The following is a 20,649-nucleotide window of genomic DNA, read 5'->3' on the forward strand; positions in this document are numbered from 1 at the left end:
GCTTTGCCACAGTTTTAATCTGGAGGGACCACCTCTAGGACAGAGATGGTAATTCATTCTCCCTGCCACCAAGGCCAAAACTTTGTGTCTACATTTAGGCACCAAACTCCATAATGAGGCACCTGGGTAAGTGACATGATTTTTCAGAAGTGCTGAGTGCTCCCAGCTCTTACTGAAGTCACTAGGAGTTGAGATTGCTCGGCATCTCTTGAAAAAAGTCAAGCCATACGTGCCTGGCTTTAAGCACGCAAATCTGACAGTTTTGGCATCAGCATTCTATGCTCCCCTGAGGCTGCCAGTTAGTGTTCAGGTGTCTGGTTTTTGTTTTGTTTTTTAAATTATGTGAACACTTGTTTATCTGAAACTAGAGTGAGGCTTCCTACTCACTCCACACAGGCTACTAATGGTTATGACTGTTAGTCACTACTGCTATGATAAGAATTTGAACCAGAATCCCAGAAGTTTCAGATAGAAATAGAAAAGCTCTCTAGATATTTCATAAGGATGAGGAGAATTTCATGACAGGGAATTATAGGTTTTATTAGCTTCCCCCTATCCCTTGTTTAAATTTAGCAGAGCAGCCCAATCCAAATTGGCTACATCTCTGATTTAAAAAATCCAGTCAGAGCATGACATATCACGTCCCTAGCCTTATCCCACAATATGGGCATGATTTATTTAAACTCCCTGTGAAAAAATGCTGTAACCTGTTACTAAAAGCCCCATGAGCCATGCAGTTCTTTTTACTCCGGTAACTAACATGTTATTGCCCTGGTACCGATCACCAGGACTGACAAGAAGGGGAAAAATGCAGGACAATTGTATCTGGAGCCCTGACCTCAGGGCTCCCCAAACAGCTGTAACATCTGTGGAAATAAAATGAAATGGGAGGGAGTGGGGCACCATTGAACATGATGGACTGGGGCCCCACATTTCTGCGGATAGGCCTGGTGATCACAATTAGCTATGGTTAAGACTCTCGTACACTCCACTTTCTGATCAATCATAAAGGAAGGGTGGTTTGAAGCTGTCTCATGCTTGGTCTCAGCATAAAAATGAATCTTTTTGGAAAGTTTGAGCAAGTAATTTCTTCCTCTTCAAAGTTACATATGGACGAAAAAAGAAATATACATTTTTCTGCCATAAAAAGTTTAAATTTACTCAGAGTGCCACAGCTAAATACAAGATCTTTAAACAAGATGTATTTAGCTGTGACATTCTGAGCAAGTTTCCCAGACCTGAAGAAGAGTTCCGTGTAAGTTCGAAAAGTTGTCTCTCTCACTACCAGAAATTGGTCCAATAAAAAATCTCTCACTCACCTTGTGTCTCTAATCTCCTGGGACCAACATGGCTGCAACAACACTGCAAATAAAAAGTTTAAGACTGTTTTGGGCAGGTACAACTCTGGAGGACCAAACTTTCCAGATGGCTAGTCCACAGATATGACTAATCTCCTGGGCAATTTGGAAAATAAAATAAAAAGATGATGAAAATCTGTTTTGTATATGCACGCTGCTAAGTTTCCACTACATTTAGCACTTCCACTATAATAAATGTGAATACAGAATATGAATAATGTTAATTGTACAGGTATAGTTTTTCAGCACTCTTTCACCACTGCAGAATTCCACAGTTGCATACATCTGACCCTACACATATTTTAAATATTAGAAGACTGGATGGCATAACTATGGGAAACATAATAAATTAATTCAACAATTTAACAGAGACTGGACAAATCTGTTGCATTGCAAAGTACATGCTTCTCCCAGCTCAAGTTAGAAATCTGAAAAGTAGATTCTCTATATCAATAGTTGAGTGGTTCAGTTGGAAAACTTTAAATTTTATCCTTACTGGTGCATGTTGCGTATATAATATGCACATGTGTGTGCACACATAGACAGTGGAGTGATCTGCGAAAACGGTGATTCTCAGTGAAACAGGTCATAAGTGGCCTGTAAGTTTCAGAAGCTTTGCAAAAGTGATCAATGCTTCTGGTTCCCTGCCCTAGCTCATCTAAGAGTGCCTCATATGGTCTCAACCAGGGAGTGGAGAGGGTATAATGTGGACTGCAGTCTTGTACACTGATGTATAATTATAAAGTGACATCATAGACAAAGGAGATGGCTGTACAGGATGAATTGTTAGGCTCTTGCTGTGATACAGGAAAAGGACAACGGATAGGGATATACATATATGTGGTGAAAAACACCTATACGAAGAAGATGGTAAAAGCCCTGGTACTAATATACAGGCAGGCTTAGGGCTTGTCTGCAGAGCACGTCGTTCATACTAGAGGGGTGAAAATTTCCAGTGAGTGGTAGTGTGTCACATACTAACTGGGCCTGTCTGGACCCTGCTGGCATACACTAAAAGTTCCCTAGTGCGTGTTAATGCAGTCCTGCTTCAAAACAGCCTTACAGTAACATGCACTACAAAACTTTTAGTGCGTGCCATCTGGGTCCGCATGGACCCACTGATGCCCAACATACCAGTGCGCAATAGATTTTACACCCCTGTGGTATGGACTAATGCACCATGTAGACAAGCCTAATATCCTGAGCCACTGCCTCAAAATAAAAAACACTATGGAATATACTTCTGATCCTGTGGCATGGGCCGTAGCCATTCCATTCCTCAGGATCCATTCTGTGAGGTCTCTCAGAGATTTCTGACAACAAAGAAGCTTAGGGAAAAGGAAATCTCTAGGGAATTAGGTTTGTGTCAGCTTCTCTGAAACATCAAGGTTTTTTGTTTTGGAGAGATGCCATGCATGCAGCATACACAGGAAACATTTGCATAGTTATTTTGCTATAAGCAATAGAAACAAGGTCCTTCCTGATTGTGGTACAAACTGTTTGTTTCGGGTGGTGGAAAAGAATAAGGTCAGGACAGGATAATGATAACAAAAGAGGGAGACACACAGTCACTGAGTAAGAAGGATTGTCACACAATTCAAATAATGCAATGCCAGGGACAACAAAACACAGACATGAAAACAAGATTCCACAAGTGTTATACGCTTCCTTTTTATGGGCCACAGTCCAGAAAGGCTAGTAAATTCCTTACCCAAAGTTGTGACAATAGCAACATCTGCTGTACCCTTAGAGGAAGAAAAACAAGTATCTCAGGTGAAAGGAATCTAGGTTTCCCCAGGTGCCAAAATCTGTTGCCCAGACTCCTGCTGGGGAAGAAAATAATAGACTAGCCTTTTGGAGAAATAGTATGAGAGACCTTTCAAGTGTAACACTAGTGTAACACTAGGACTAGCTTCAGTGACTTGCCTTCTGGTCATGGATGACAGTGTAATGCTCCCATCTCTGGCAGTACAAGTTGATCAGAGCAGTCAAGGAACTAATTGTCTCACACCTACATTGTCTACATGGCAGACAGAAAAAAAGATAGATTTGAATGAACTGCCACATAGTTTCCCCCTTTTCATCCAAGGTGTTCTTCCTCATCTATCTCCCCTTATTCTCAGACTCCTTTTGTAGTATTCCCCGCTCCTCCCAAATTCCTTTCCAAGTAAGAAGAGAACATAAGCACTGAGGATGCAATGGTGTGGACTAAATCAGTTGACTTTCTCCGTTGTCCTCTAACCTTTTGATGGCAAGACAGGGCCTGCTTCTGTGAATCTTCAAATCTTCCATGATAGTGATACCCTAGGGTGAGCAGCTCCAAGCATGCTATGCACACCAAGGCATCACACATAGGGAAGCCTTCATGTGCGTAATTCAGAAAGGGACAACAGTGAGTCTAGTAGCAATGCCTCATGTTTCTGGGAAAGAGGATAAAGACTGTGGAACTTCCCAAAATAGGGTGATGCAAATAAATTGGGGAGTAAGAGGGAGAAGAGGTCCTGAATTCATGTAAGTGCCTAAACTATGCTGGAGGTTCAGAGGCAGAGGAGGAGAAAGGAAAGGAAGCTGACTGGGGTTTCATCAAAGAGGATACTGGTAATTGTGGATCAGTGTTCAGAGTCTCCACATCCTACGAGGCTTACCCCACCAGCAAGGAAGGTGGCAAAGAGTAGGGGAAAGTAGTAAAGGAGCTCCTCAAATATTCTGGCATCCAAATGAAAAACAAACAGCTGAACCTTTTGAGGTTTCATCATTGCTCCCTTTACCTGCTATCCAAAGGCTCACAAGTTGCAAAGCTCTTAAAACAGGAATTTCTGTCTAACACAGAAGGAAAAATTCTGGTTATAGGGTTTCTCAAAAGCCATGTTGGGAAGATAAACCCATCTGTGACAGGTTGGGTCACAGAGACCCCCTTGGGATTGCCACCTGATGTGCTGGGACTACATTGGAGCCTGTTTTCTCTGGCAGCTTGGGACTTCAGTATCTTGCCTTGTTGAGCCAGACACACTAGCCTGCTACAAACACAGGCCCAGGTCTGAACCACGTCCCCCAAAAGTTTCAGGCTTAACTGAAAACAGCTTAAGAAGTGCTCCTGTCTCCAGCACCCAGATACCCAGTTCCCAATGGGATCCAAATCCCAAATAAATGTATTTTACTCTGTATAAAGCTTACATAGGATAAACTCAAATTGTCTGCCCTCTATAACACTGATAGAGAGATATGCACAGCTGTTTGCTCCCCCAGGTATTAATTATTTGCTCTGGGTTAATATGTAAAACGTGATTTTATTAAATATAAAAAGTAGGATTTAAGTGGTTCCAAGTAATAATAGACAGAACAAAAGTAAGTTATCAAGCAAAATAAAACCAAAACACACAACTCTAAGCCTAATACAGTAAGAAACTAAATGCAGGTAAATCTCACCCTCAGAGATGTTCCAATAAGCTTCTTTGACAGATTAGACTCCTTCCTAGTCTGGGTCCAGCAAATCACACACCCCTGTAGTCACTGTCCTTCGTTCTAGTTTCTTTCAGGCATCTCTTTGGGGTGGAGAGGCTACCTTTTGAGACAGCTGACGACAAAATGGAGGGGTTTCGAGGGCCTTATATAGTCGCTCTCTTGTGCAACATCACAGCCACAAGATGGGGTGTCTAGACACCTGGGCAAGTCACATGTCTATGAATGATTCAGCTTTCTGCAAGCCAATGCCATTGTTTACATGTTAATTTGAATGTTCCCAGGAAAGCTCAGCTGTGGATTAGTGTCTCCCAAAGTCCATTGTTAGTTAAGTACTCCCAATTACTTGAATAACTCCTTCACACTATGTTGACCAAATCTGCCTTATGTGCTTCCTATAGCAAACACTTTTAAATACAAGCATAGAGCCAACGCTCATAACTTCAGATATAAAAATGATACATGCATACAAATAGGATGAATATATTCAGTAGATCATAACCTTTGCAAAGATATGTTACACGGCATATCTAACATAAAACATATTCCAGTTATGTCAGATTTATACTCATATGCATATTTCTATAAAGCATTACGGGGTGCAACGCCACACCATCAGCGGGCAGCTGTTTTCCTACATCCCCCAAAAAGATAAGATGGACCTTTAGGGTCACCTAAATTAATCTAAGGCAGACACATTACTAGGATACTTCAGTAGATTTGGAACTGGACTACTCCTTAGCAAGGGATAATGTTTATTTGTGAATAATTTACCCTGGTTAACAATGTGCACATACCCTCTTTAGAAGATGAGCACCAGCACAGGATGAAGCATTCACTGATGGTATAATGCCAACAAGCATCAACAGTAGCAATCCCTTATAATGAGGCATATGGCCTTAATCCAATGTATTTTGTTACCACGGGAAATCTTCCTGCAGAATTAGCATCAATTTCTGTGATCGGCTGGTTAACTTCAAATAGCACTTAGCCCAGTTTGAAACTCTCAGAGCAACTTATAAATGGGCACAATGTCACCTTAAAAATATGCAGAGTGCAGGTATGAGACAGAACCTAAATCCAAGCACCATTAGCAGATCCTTGTCTAAAAACATTTTGTTCAAAAATCACAGCATTCCACACAGGTCTGATATGCCAATGCTAACGGGACATCTTCTCCCTATGCTAGCTGTGAGCTGGACTAGCATTGAAAATCCATAATTAGCTTCACGCCACCACTGTGTAGTTATGTAAGACGTGTTTTTTTGGCTCTTACGTATCAGGATTAGGGAAGAAACAATATAATAATGATTATTCTAGCCCTGAGCACACTCCCTATGAGACATCTGCAGATATTTTACCAAATTAATTCCATGACCTTGCTGGGTTTCTTGCAGAAAAGCTCAGTCAGATGAGGAAGCCCTTCTACCCCAGTGGAGGTCAGGATAACATTTCTGCTGATAATAGGCCCAATCAAGCAGCCCATACTCACAAGAATAGTCCCACAGAAATTCAAGATACAGCCTTCAATTACACAATCACATAATACCACTGCTGTCACATCTCCAGCACAGCCTGGACAGCATGCATTGAATGACGGAATGTGAAATGGGTTTGTAAGTAAGTTACTACAACAGAAGTATGGAGGAAAGCAATTGCACTGCGTATGGCCATCTGTCAAGCAAAATTTACACATGAACTTTCTGCATAGAAGGCAGATGAAACAAACACTTCCTAAAATAAATTACACTGTATATAAATATTATGTAATGTGTCCTTTTAATCTTCACTGTTCTTTGACTAGATCCTAACCTCAATCAGGATCTGATAAAAAGTCCACTAAAGTCAATGGGAGTGTTTCCACTGATTTCACTGAACCGTGTTGGATTAGGATTGGACTACTTATAACCCAGCCTATACATTGAATGACTTCAGACTGGGTTTGTTAACTATATGCCCTGCTTCCTTCCTTTAAGTAGCATCAAAATTGTGCAATCACGGTAACCTTTTTCTCTCACATCAATTATCTGGAATAACTTCAAACTTTAGAGGCCACCACAGGATAACCATGGTCACCTTCTGACCTGAGGTTGACTCCCTAAAAGGCAAAATGTGTCCAAGCATAGATGCAATATTCATCAGAATGAAGGTGTGCCCTGAATTCCCTAACAGCTACAAACAAGAATCTCTGGTAGATAGAATACTAAGAGGACATTACTTTAATAAGAGGTTGTGGTTATGAAGGTATGTACTGCTGTTGCTAAGCTATTGAAGGATAAATTTAGACACAGCCTGAGAAAATTGGGCAGCTGGGAGAGGGAGAGCGAACCAATTTCGCTGAATATCCAACAGACACATGGCTTTCTATGGAAAATGCATACTAAAAATCACATCATGATTCTTAATCTGACCATCTCCAAATACGTTCCTTTCACAAAACAAATGGGAGGAGCCTCTTCATAATGATGATTCTTACCCACCTGTAAGACTCTCTTCTAGGTTGAGAATAAGTGGGCATCCAGAGTGATACATTGTCTACATAAGCCCCCAAGGCAGAGACCAGATTACACAGATGTCTGCCCAGGACAAGAGACTTGCATCTATCTATCAGCAGCAGATCCATGATACTCTGTCCTGTGTTTATATGTGATTTGATCAAAGGCCACATATGTATCCTCAACTTCATGGGCAAAAGGCTAAAATCTTGGAGGATGCCACATGAAATCACTTCAAATGTCATTCATTACTGATTGACCCTGGTTTACTGATACCACCAGTTGACCTGTCAAGCTCCCAGTAGAGCCATGGGAGAGCAGTCTCAGACAAGTCTGCAATACCCATTAGCCACTATGGGTATGGCTAAACTTTGATCTGGGAGCGTGATTCCCAGCTTCAGGAGACATACCTGCGCAAACTCTCATCCAGCTAGCGTGCTGAAAATGAGGGTAGCCAAGGTAGTGCAAGCAACAGGATAGGCTAGTTGGCCCAGTATGTGCCTGGGGTCTTGGATGGGCATGTACTTGGGGAAGCTAGCCTGCCCCTGCCCCTCATACTGCCACAGCTACACTCTTTCAGTGCATTGGCTGGATGAGAGCTAGCACAAGTATGTCTCCTCAAGCTGGGAATTACAGCGCCAGCTTGAAGTGTAGATATACTCTAAAGCAATGCCCTGTGGCCAATCAAGAGTTACTGAGAGGTCAGCAGGACTATAATAGGTAACTGACTCAAAATTTAAAGACAGTGGATCACTAATGGTCCTTACAAGCATAGTCTCACCTTCCATCAATGGGCCTAAACACATGGGGGAAACTTCCAGTGTGTCTGGTACTGAGCTACAACTGGAACTTAAAATCCACCAATCTCTCAAATCACATTCCCTCTAATGGAACAGGTTGAGACAGGGTGGAAATTGGCAAGCGATGGTTTGAAGAGATGACTTTTTGAGGGAGAGATGGACCTCTAAGCATTGGAGGATCTTGAGCACCATCTCCTTACTAAGGCATTTTGAAGACCAGTTATTGTTCATATCACAGCTACACACACTAGCTTTAAGCAGCCTGGACAGGGTAAGGTGATATTTGCAGGTAGCAGAATGACAGGATAGTCTGTTCCTTAAGGGCAGTATTGCATACTGCGCAGTCCTCCATGTCACACAGCATGGCCCTTTAAGAGGTGAGGAAATATGAAGACAGAGGAAAGAGACCCTGGAAAGAAGCAACATTTAGAAGGAATCCTTTTGCTGTGTCTTTAAGGGTCTGGGACCTGGAGCCTTACAGAGAAGATGGGGGAAAGCTCTGCTCTCACCCAGCCAATAAAGAATAAGCTGGAAGAAGGGGCCAACATAATTTATGCCTCCTTCCTTCATACCAGGGCAGATGCCTGTAAAAAGGCTCCTGCAGGCCCATGAATTAACAAGAAGAGGACAGCACAGGGGAAGTTCTGCCTGCTGAACTCTCCCAGGCTGAGAGTGGAAGGACTGATTGGTAAATGGGCCAGCAGGAGGAGAAGCTGCCTGAGACTCTACAGCTGGCCTAACGCACAACACCAGCTCCTAGGGGAAGAGCTAGGAGGCTCTTAAGGAGAGGAATTGCCCAAAGTACAGACCAGCTCCGCGTGTAGGGCTGGGACCTCTGGAACAGGAGAGCAAACTAACCCGTCTGGGGTGCCAAGTGCAATGTACCTGCAGTGCCCCAACACGCCCAAGGGGGGCAGTGCCGGAGCGGGATGCATATGACAGGAGAAACCTTACAACTATGGCCCATCAGCATTAGAAACCACATCAAAACCTGCCGGAGGAACAGTTCATTTGGAGCCAGAGACTCTTCCTGTTGAAGGGCAATTACTGGACTAACCAATGAGTTTATTCCCAGTACAGTAAGCACAGCTTAGTCAGCTACATAATGCTGCATATGGAATATATAGTGCTCCTCAGTGCACACCAGTATATTTTAACAATATTTCTTTTCATACTCATTGACACAAAATGGGCATTAAACCAAAACATTGTGGAAATTATCTGGCTGGATTATCAAACCTCATTTTACAAAGATGGATAACTACAGATCTATATTAAAAGATGCCGAACCATTACTTTACATTGTGAGTACAATGTCTGCTCTGTTCCATATTATTACAGCAGCTACAAATGCCTCAATAGAGCTAATAATGCAAGCCATTATGAAATGTTTTAGCCTTATTTGGAAAAGATGTACAGGCTTTTCTAGTTGTTGTTCAATGACCACCCACCAGATACACATATACACACACAAGATCATCAGACTGAATCTGATTCTGCTTTGACTTCCACTGGTATAAATTAGGAACGATTCTAGTAAAATCAATGGAGTTACCCCAACGAGAAAGTAGAATCAAGATCTTTACATTTTTCAGATGCCTACCAGGTAATTCTCATTGACAGCTCTTACCATAAGAGATTACTGAGATTATTCTCACCGCTGGATAAAAGAGTAAACAATTAAGGCAAATGTTCAATGTCTGCAAAGACAGCCAGTTTTATATTAATTCTCTTTTTATACAGTCAAGTTATTTTTGTCTTAGTAAGTAGGCATTTAAGTGAGAAAGCCATCAAGCTGTAGATCAAAACTACTCTCCTCATTGCCAACAGTCAGCTTAACATACCTTTTTTATTTATGCATTGTTTTACCTTTTGTTCCCTTTCCCCACTAGGAAAGTATTTGGAGTCGATAAGATCTTCATGCATCATTTCTTACTGGGGACTGACAAATTACTTTTTATGTCTCTGTTTGAACTTTACCTTCCCTACCTTTTTATAGGCCCACACTGAATTTCTTTCCTACCTTGGGTAAGTAATTGTAGATTTCGGACTTCTTCTCTCACTTTCAGCTGAAGCACCTGCTGCAAAATGTGCTGTCGTAGGCTCTCCTGGGCAATCCCCATTCGTTCAAGCTTCTTGTCAGTAAGCCTCAGCAATGCACGGCCTGGATCCAAAAGTAAAAAGAAGAAAATCATCCAAGAATTTCCACTGATGTAATAACCTCATTCTAGCAAATAAACCTCATTCTGCTGCATTAAAATCCTCAGCTGTGAAACAATCTGATTCATAATGGGATATATCTAAAATGCAAAAGGGATACCTGACTTGGTGAGTCAATTACTTTCCACTCCAGAAATCTTAGCTTTGCATCATCAGTGAAAATTTGGCAAGTTCAACCTGTATTAGGCATGTTGAAGTATCCTAGTTTGTAACAGGCTCAGACTGGCCTATAGGATGACAACAAAATTTCCCCGGATACTTCTGAACAGCCTCACCATCCCCTGCCCTCCTAAGATACCTTTGAACAGCAACAGACTGAGTACAGATGCAACTGAATTAAGGATTTGAATTCTGGGCTGGCAGCATGCCTCATGTTGGCATTTAGCATGCCAGTGTATTATGATGTCATGGTCTGAGATAGCCCATAAAGCAGGGCATGCTAAATTCACACACATAAGACTGTTAGCTCTTCCAGACAGGGACTGAATCGTCTTGTGTTATTACAGTGCCTAGCACAATGGGACTCTGATCTGGTCTTTTGGACTCCACTGTAATATAAATGCTAAATTAAGAGACAGCAAATAGCAGGATCAAGATGACAGAACATGGTGATAGGACAAGCTTTAAGGCACCCCATGTCCACCAGAGAATCACAGCATGAAGCAACTGCTTGAAGCAGTGCTTCCAAACCCTTTATCTTAGGGGAGGAAAAGCCTTCCCGATTCTTTAGCCCCCAAAGTACTGGTGCTGGTGATTAGGCCCAGCCACAAGCCCCATAGCCTGTTGAAGCCTATCTTCTCTCCTTTCCAAAGGGGCCCTTGCCTCTCCTGTCCAATGCTAGTATGTAAGCATCAAGCGACACTGGGGCTAGAGTGATTTGCATTGGCAGAAAATCTGGCATAGGATGTTTGTTTAAAGCAAACTCAGCCCTTTGCCTCTATCTACATTAAGGTTCATTTGCTTCCTAGTTTGACTGAATTGTGTGTCTTTTAATCATTAAATCTGCATCTTTGGGTTCCACTTGTCATATCAATATCACTATCAGCATCATCGACAGAGGAATACAGTATAAACATATATCTTTCTCAGGTAGAGAATGACAATAATTCATGTACTTTGTCCCAGTTTTGTGGCGGCACTCCATGGCACTAAGGCTGATAACCCCTTGTCCAGTAAACCTTTCTGTGAAATGATAAACCAGAGGAATTCTACTGGTTAATGTAATACCAAAATATGGAAATTAGTGTCTTCTAGATCAATGCCAGCCCTCAAATTCCCCCAGTGAAAGAGACAGTAATAATGACTTCAATTGTTATAGCACATTATCACACCAAGACATCTCAAAGCAATTTACAAAGGACGTATACCAGTTTAAGAATGCAGTCTGCAATGCCAATCTAGCAACTGAAAGTAAGCAAAAATTAAAGTCCTTGCGAAAAGAGTGCCAGCCTCCCTGTCATCTTTGGGCAGAGAGCTACAGGATGTAATAATGTGGCAGGACAGAAGGAGGCCATGTGGCTTCTCCAGTTCTGTCCATCTACCTGGCCAACACTTACAGCTTTTAAGATCTTTCTTCTAGACATTTATTTATTTCTCATTTGAGTACGTTTCCTACCTCAGCCAGCAGTGTACTTGGACCTTTACTAGGAACAAAACAAAGGGAATGATCTCTGCCCCAAGGAGCTTACATCCTTCACAAAGATCAGACCTAGAGACCAGATGGTAGAATTAATTTAGACCACCCCCCTTTAGTATATTTTCTATTTCAGTAATGGATCAGTGACAGTATTTTTTCCTAAAATGATTTAGGAGAATGAGCCAGATGAAGAGCTGTTGTTTGCTAGTGGGCTGTTGCAAAGGAGAGCAGATGTCACAGCACTGAAGCAAAGGAACATCACAAGCCAGAAGAGGCAATGGTGGGAAACCAGGAGTGAAGCTGGATTTTGCAACCAAGGAGAGAAGGTGCTGATTCCCACTTTGGGTAATAGTATGTTGTTAAAAACTTCTTTTTATTGTGGTGGTAATTTACAGTTGTTATTTTCCTAAGCAAGTATTTGATGCTACTTTGTATTATTAGTCTATTATTTATATTATAGTTCCTCCCAAATTTTCTGGGCTTTTACTTTTATAAAGGTGAATTAGAAAAAGAAAAAGAGAGAAATAAGAAGTGATTTATCAGTTGAGTAGAGAGAATTGAGAGGGAAGTGATAAGAAATGAGAGCAGACATGTAGGCAGGGCACATTTGTGTAAGGCCTTCATAAAGGCTATGAAAAGCTCAGATTTTTATTAATACAGTAAGATGAAGCCAGTGTAAGGGAGTGACATGATTTGAACTCTGGGCAGGAAAGATTATTTTATCTCCTGCATTCAATACACAATGTACATATGTAGATCAATACCTAATATTCAGTACACATACTGAGGGGGCACAGCTGCTACCTCATAAGAAGGAACAGACTTATGTAGGCTGTTTGGACATACTCAGCTGCAATTCCTTGTACAATCATGCAGTCCTAATACAGGCAGAATTCCCGCTGACTGAGATGAGTGTACAATCTATTGCCTCCAGCTGAATAACTCTGTGGTGCGGGACACACTAAGATGCCTAAATTATCCAGGTGACAAATTAGTTTAAATTCACAAACTGTATCACATAATTTGAAAAGTGATTGTTGACATGATATGATGAATATTCCTGCTTAATTGATAGTAATGTGCTTCCCTAGTCTTTGCGCAGAGCAAATGTTACACAAACTGCGCCCAGACTTACCTCATTAGCTTCAGAAACATGTTTGCAAATCTGGTTCTACTTAAAGAATCCAATCACAGCCTTTCACTCTGCCTGCGTGGGCTAGTGTTAGCTCCTTCCCAACTCTGCACGTAAGAACAAGCCTCTTGTGCCAGTGCGGATTAGTTGGAGGTGGCTCACATCACAGAGCAGCCTTTGGGCTGCATGAGCTTTCATTTAAGGTTAGTTCCTAGTTTCCTTGCCAAGATAGCCTTAAAAACAGCCTTTCCACCTGATGTAAAGGCTTTTAAACAAACTGTAAGGAACAAGCCTCTGACTCCACTTCTGCAGCAGGAAGCTGAGAAAGGAGAATTAAAAAAATGTAAAGCGAGTCGGTTAACTTAGGGGCACAATCAAAAAGATCTTTTATTAATCCTCCTCCCCAGTTCTTAGGTCCTGCCCTGGACTCAGTGGTATGATCACAGTGGACAGGAACTGGTCACCTATGGGGAAAGGAGGAAATTGCTCCATAGGCCTACCCCAAACACTAACGCTGGCTCTACTTGATGATAGCTTCAGCACTGTCTGAGGCTGGGACTGAACTGCTGCTGCTTGTGCAGGCAGCTGGAAAGTTGCAAGTTTCACTTGCTTTAATATTGACCATGGCAACTGCTAAAGAAAGTGGTGACCCTCCAATCTCTCCCCCTGCACATGAGCTACGGAATATCACCAGTGAATCAGTGGAGACCTGCTCCACCAAACCACCCCAATGCCCTGTAGATAATCAAGCTACCATCACTCCTTCTAGGAGAAGCTGTAAGATTCCACCTGTCACTACCTGCTGACGTGAGCAGCAGCTTCCAGATCAGAAGCCACCTAAAGGAGATTCCATGAAGTGCTGGGGATGGGAAAGCAAAGGGTACAAATGGATCAGTGGTTGAAGTAGACAGATCAATGTGTGGGGGGGTGGGAGCGGGAGAGGGCAAAGAAGGGGAAATAAAGAATTAATAGATTTGGGGAATGAGACTACTACACCCAGGGAATGTTCCATGTGTTTGACTGAGAGAAAATTGTTTTGACAGAACTGTACAACAAGATGCTTCTGTCCCCATCACAGTAACCCTGCAAGGAGTTGTAAAGGGTAGTTACTGATGGGGTCATCAGGACAGGTGTGGCTCATTAGACTCCACCTTGAATATAAGCAAGTGGGAGTAGCTCTTTGGAGAAAAGAGTAGACCTGGAGGATCAGGCAAGCTTGAGGAGAAGAAATGGCTTGTATATCACGTTATTCAAAAACTTACATAGCATATAAAATCTTATCAAGGAGAGGATGATGTTTTGACTCTTAACAGTATGTGCTTTGTTGGACTTGGATGAAGGTCCAAGAACCTTGTTGAAGTTTTCACAGCATTACACTGAGTCCTACTTGCTGGTTAACCTGCAATTATAATCAATAAATTAACACATAAAGAAGGAAATTTGCTTACTTAATCTGGATCCTGTGTCAAGTCATGTCTACTTCATGTACTGACAAGATTACGTTTTAGGTTTTGTTAGTACTGCCAATATGGCTATGGAAGAATGACCTCGTTTCTCCAAAACACTTTTCTTAAAATCACAAATTTTTCTATTAGGTCTTCCAACACCACCTCTGACACCCAAAGAGAATATCAACATGAATTAAAAGAAAACTAAGTAATAGAACACATTGATTTTTTAATTTTTGCCAAAGTTTTTCAAAATTAAAAACCCAGAAAGAAAATGAAAATTTTGTGAATTTGTTTTTCCTAGGTTTTTGACCAGCTCTACTAAATAATCAACAATAAACCTGTCAAATTTATTAACACAAATGACCTTTCCTCTCTTGTGTTAGTGTTGTCTCTCTCACAATCCTCATGTATTCCAGATATAACGATCTGTCATTTTTCTCTATTCTTGTTCTTATTTAGGGTCTAATCCTGCAAAGTTTAGCATGTCCTTGACTCTCATTCAGTCTGTAGGAATTCAGGATGCTAAATACCTCAAAAGATTGGACTCTTTGGTCGCACTGGGATAAAGTGTTAGTCACTGAGAGTAAGATTATCCCAGAAATAAATCCACTGACTAGCTGTGGAGTAAGGTACTCCCTAGTTCAAATTATATCAGAATCTGACCTTTAGATTATAAGTGGCCAGGGACCTTGTCTTGTCTCTCTGTTTGCTCATGAAGTGTCACGCACACCCTATGGAGCTAGATTCCATTCTACCCATATATCAACAAAATAGCCCTCTAAATTCTGATAGCAAAATAAATTTCAAATTAGTTACAACCGAAGAGGCAAAAAGAAAACAGCTTGACTTACAGATCCTAAGAAGAATTTGTAGAAGTACCAATGGACGAAAACAACAACATTTTTTAAATTTAAAGAACAGGATCAATTTTATCCAAAATTACTGAACACAGAATGGAACCTCATAATGTTTCTTTTACAGAATCACTAAAAAAATATATTTTACAATCAGGATTCAAAAGCAGGAATGTATTCTTATATTTTACCTAATAGAAACTATCTCCTTGCCAGGTAGCTCACAAATGGAGAAGATACCTAATTATCTTTCAAAATCGACATTAGTGACAAAGAATCTTCGAGAAGTAGGCAGTCCTGACTTCCAGCCCCTGCCCTCAATCTGGAGAGTCAGTGATTCCTCTTTCAGGAGGTGCCCTAAGAGACTGCTTTCCAAAAAGGCACTTGTAAACCTGTGCTGTATCTTATTTTCATCACATTTTGAATTAATTGCTCTTTGACTCAAGAGCCATAGATGATTCCAACAGAACATCATTCTAAGTCAATAACACAATTCTGTGCAGAAAAGGACAGGGTTAATGAGAAATTGTACATCATGATTACTGGAAGTGGTTCAGTAAGTAATTTACTGTACTGATGGGAACTATATTGATTTCTTACAAGTCTTGGGTAAAGACTGTTAGCCAGTCCTGTTTTTCAGTTGAACATATTCAAGACCTGATGTTTTTAATAGGAGGAAATAGTAATAACTTGAATTCCCATCTGAAATATAAATTCAGGTGCAAATCATATTACATTGCTTTTCAAATGTGCTGTAAAATTTGAGACAACCATTTTAGTGCTCTCAGGAAGGACCAAACAGGACCCACAAAACAAATTAAGGATAAATTTATACCTTGAGCAGACAGTCTATAAATCCACATTATCTGGTGTATATATATTTGCCAAGCTACTTCCTGGCTATACAAAATTAAATATATTTAAGCACCGAAGACACGTAATAATGGACTTCTATTACACTGCACACATCATATTTTTCAAGCAATGAATTCCAGCACTATTGCTTGATTGTATGTATCTAGTAGATTTATGGTACCCATATCAAATAAACAACCTTCAAGGTCTTTTCTATTTGTGACAGGTAAAGTGAATCTGTCAACACCTTTGATTTTATCTGCCATCAGCCAGATATATTGTTCTTCAATTCCTTGTTAATCTAATGTTGCTCAGTAGGCAGCCACTAATTATGCATTGCATTTCCCATTTCTTTATTAATTGTAAAGAATCACATTACAGCTTCCCTACTGGCAAAAAGAGTAAACACACATCCACATATTAAAATGTACAGTGAATACGTTGAAAAGAATAGGAATGGGCAAGACAATTTGGATAGTATTAGAACCGATTTAACCCTTTGAACAAAACTCAAAACAAAATCTTTTCTGGAGTTTCTAAAAAAGTCTGAAAAACCCAAGTCCTATGTTCTGCTAGAAGGAGAAATATTTAAATACTACAAAAAAACCCACACTGCTTTCCTGGAATATCCAATCCAGCCAGCACTAGAAACCACAACAGAAAACTTGTTCTTTTGAGAATTCAAGCCAGAACTCGGAACTAAATATTTTGTCACTTGGTATGAGTCATTCTGGCCATTTGTTCAAAAAAATTTAGGCCTCTAACAAAACATTATTCTAGGTCATTATCCTTCTCCCTCTCATTTCTGCTAACTGATTAAAAAAAAGGCAAATCTTTTAGAGCTTTTCTCCCCCTCCCTCTTAAATTTTCATAGTATGGACCACATCTTAATAGAAATGTTATCTTAGGGATCATTCTTTCACTCATGTGGGATCGTACAGACCACCTACCCCTCCCCATTCATCATTGTTCAATACTCATTTGGCAATTACAGCAAAGGCTTACACAGAAAAGTGATATTAGGAACATATTTGATTTATTTTTTTAGCTCCTTTTACTGCCGAATGGCTGGAAATCAAGAGGACCCACACCACGTGACAACACAGCCTTCTGCAGACCATTATCAAAAACTCTGTGGGTCATCCCTGGTCCCCATGAAGCACACTTTGAGAACCTCCATTTTAAAGCATTAGATTTTCCCATCATTAGCACTTTAAAAGGAAAGCAAAACTGAATCCTATTATAAACATGCTTTCATGCACCAACACTGGATAAATCCAGTTTGTATTATTAATATTCCCTGAAACTCCCCTCTCCTGCTCCAGACCCGTATCTCAGCAGTTTTCCATAGTGCTTTTTCCCCCATGCCCCTGCATTAGTTTTACCTTCCTTTTTTATTAAAAACGAAACAGAGCGGTTTCATTTTAATATTCATGATGTTAATTAATATTAATAAAATGGCAAATTAAAAGCAGCATGGTCAGAGTTTAAGCACTACAGAAAGCTTCAGACTTCAGAATCAGCCCTTCCCCCTCCCCCAATAGCATCAGTTAGATCTAGCACTGCCACTTCTCTTTTGGGGCTTGTAAGTGGCAGCCTAGCACCTATCAAGCTGAAAATGTGACCTCTGATGGGACCTCAGCCTATAGCATATGCTGATCATTTTTCAACCTAAGGGGAAAATAATTTGCCACTGTAAGAGCCAACTCCAGTCAGTCAATTTTGTGCACACTCATAGCTATGGATATTGATTTTTTTATCTATACTCTGTGGGTCTGACTCATCTCTCATTTGCATCATGTTATTCCAGACTTCAGTGGAGTTACTTCCAATTTTCACCACCCTAACTGAGAGGGGAATCAAGCAATCACAATTTTATTCTGCCACTCAGACTCCCATTGAGCAGCACCTTATTCAAAGCTGTCCAATTGAAATCCATAGGACTATGGCACTTTCAGGGGCGAGGCACTAATCAAAGGATGAAGAGTTGGCAGATTTGAGCTCTGAGTGATCCAGAGCCTGTTTATCCAGTGAAACCAGTGAAAGTGCGTCTGCTGGATTTGGCCGGCTTTGGATCAGCCTTTGCAAAGAAGAATCACAAAAATGATTCAGGCTACAAATAAAAGCCTTACACTGAGAGACTTACGGATTTCTATTTAGGGTTATCAAAAAGGAGATTGAGTGGTGACTTGATTACACTGTATGAGTATCCTCTTGGGGAGGAAAACACCGGGAACTAAAGGGCTCTTTAATCTAGCAAAGAAAGGCAGAACAAGGACTACTGACTGGCAGTTGAAGCCAGACATGTTCAAATGAGAAATTACACACAAATGTTTAACAGTGAGGGTAGTTAACCATTAGAACAAACTACCAATAGAAGGGGTGGATTCTCCGTTGTTTGATACCTTCAAATCAAGACTGCCTTTCTATAAGATATGTTTTTGTTGAACACAAGTTATTGGAATCAGTTCAGGTGTAATTTGGTGAAATTCTATGGCCTGTGTTATGCAGGAGGTCACACAAGATGATCTAATGGTCCCTTCTAATCTTTAAAAAAACCCAAAAAACAACCCCCACTTATGAATCTGCCAGAGAAAGAACAAAAGCAAGACAATGGGATATGGGGGTGGGGGGAAAGGAATTTGTGTATATAAAAAGAAACACAAGAGGCCCTAGAGTTCAACAAAGATGTGCTCATTTGTAATCTGCCATCTTAAATGAGTTTTCTTTCCAGTTTTATAAATCTAATGCAACAGTCAGGCCACAGTCTTCAAACAACTTCAGATTAGTAAACACCTAGGCTCTGCAAGAGGAGCCCTTAAAGTACATAGCTTTCAGTACAGCACACAGATAGAAATGCACTTACATACATCATACAGTCTACATCTGAAAAGCGATCACACACTAAGGGTATGTCTACACTGCAATTAGACACCTGTGGCGGGCCTATGCCAGCTGACTCCAGCTTGTGGGGCTCAGGCTAAGAGGCTGTTTAATTGTGGTGTAGATGTTCGGGCTCAGCCTGCAGCCCCAGCTCTGGGATTCTGGAAGGATCCAAGAGTTTGGGCTGTAGCCAGCCTACCCCATAACTAAACAGCCTGTTAACCTCAGCCCTGTGAGCTGGAGTCAGCTGGCACAGACCAGCCAGCTGCCGCAGGTTTTTAATTGCAGTGTAGACATACCCTAGGAGACCTTTGTCAACGGGGGAGTTGATTCCAGTGAACCAGCCACTAAAAACAGAAATTAGATTGGGAGAAAAACAACCTGTAACTGATAAATGTATTTCTGTGTGTAACAAACTATGTAAATAGGTAAAATTAGAATGATCTGCATAAAGATTTCATAGATCACACTAAGAACTGTAATCTAAATGTGCTAAAAGAACGAGGCAACACATTGCTAAAAACAATTGACGTTAGAGACTAAAGATCTGTTAATGAGATATGGGGCCAAATGCAGTCCTGGTGTAAATACAAGCATATCTGATTTCCACTGCATTGCACCCACTTACATCAGAGCTGAAATAGGCCTGTAGAGATGCAAATAATTTTCCTATATTTTTAAGGAAACAGTACAAACACATGTATTTAATGTTTTCAGGGTCCTGACTATCCTAATAAAGGTTTTTCCAGACCATAAATTCAGTGGAAAATCTCTATACTCAGACTGAGCCACATTCAACCTTGAGGCAATAACAAAATTGCTCGTTTCCCTCTAGCACATTAGTTTACACTCACCACCTCAGTGTAGAAGTTAAAACATTTTATACTTGCTTTTTAAAGAAAGATTATTTTTATACATGAGTTATATTTTCTTGATTCTACATAATAAATGAACATTTTAGGTGCAGTGGTCTTGCATCAGCAGTATTCACATGCTTCTTAATATCGATTGGAAAAAGGCAAATATAGTGCCCATCTTTAAAAAAAAAAAAGAAAAGAAAAGAAAAGGAGAGCCCAGGGAACTACAGACCAGTCAGCCTTGCCGCAGTCCCTGGAAAAATCATGGGGCAGGTCTTCAAGGAAATCATTTTGAAGCACTTGGAGGAGAGGAAGGTGATCAGGAACAGTCAACATGGATTCACCAAGGACAAGTCATGCCTGACCAACCTGATTGCCTTCTCTGATGAGAACTGGCTCTGTGGATATGGGCAAAGCAGTGAACGTGACATATCTTGACTTTAGCAAAGCTTTCAACAGAGTCTCCAACAGTATTCTTGCCAGCAAGTTAAAAAAGAATGGATTGGATGAATGGACTATAAGGTGGATAGAAAGCTGGCCTGAGAAAAACACATACACACGTTGCACTAGGTCAAAGAAACTGCTTGTCTTCAAACTGCTGAGCTTCAGTTCATCTGCAAATTTGACACCATCAGCTCAGGGTTGAACA

At 40.8% G+C, this 20,649-nt stretch overlaps 1 protein-coding gene across 2 annotated transcripts in view; it reads right to left on the reverse strand.

The window, feature by feature from the left end:
* The window catches only part of SAMD12 (sterile alpha motif domain containing 12), a 249,199-nt gene that overhangs the window by 93,757 nt on the left and 134,793 nt on the right, over nucleotides 1-20,649 (reverse strand). For both annotated transcript variants that reach the window (XM_032770041.2, XM_032770038.2), the window contains exon 4: nucleotides 10,136-10,276. In XM_032770041.2, the coding sequence (XP_032625932.1) occupies nucleotides 10,136-10,276 (141 nt within the window). The remainder of the gene's footprint in view (nucleotides 1-10,135; nucleotides 10,277-20,649) is intronic.

This window comes from Chelonoidis abingdonii, chromosome 2 (genome assembly GCF_003597395.2).
Source record: "Chelonoidis abingdonii isolate Lonesome George chromosome 2, CheloAbing_2.0, whole genome shotgun sequence".
Lineage (NCBI taxonomy): Eukaryota > Metazoa > Chordata > Testudines > Testudinidae > Chelonoidis > Chelonoidis abingdonii.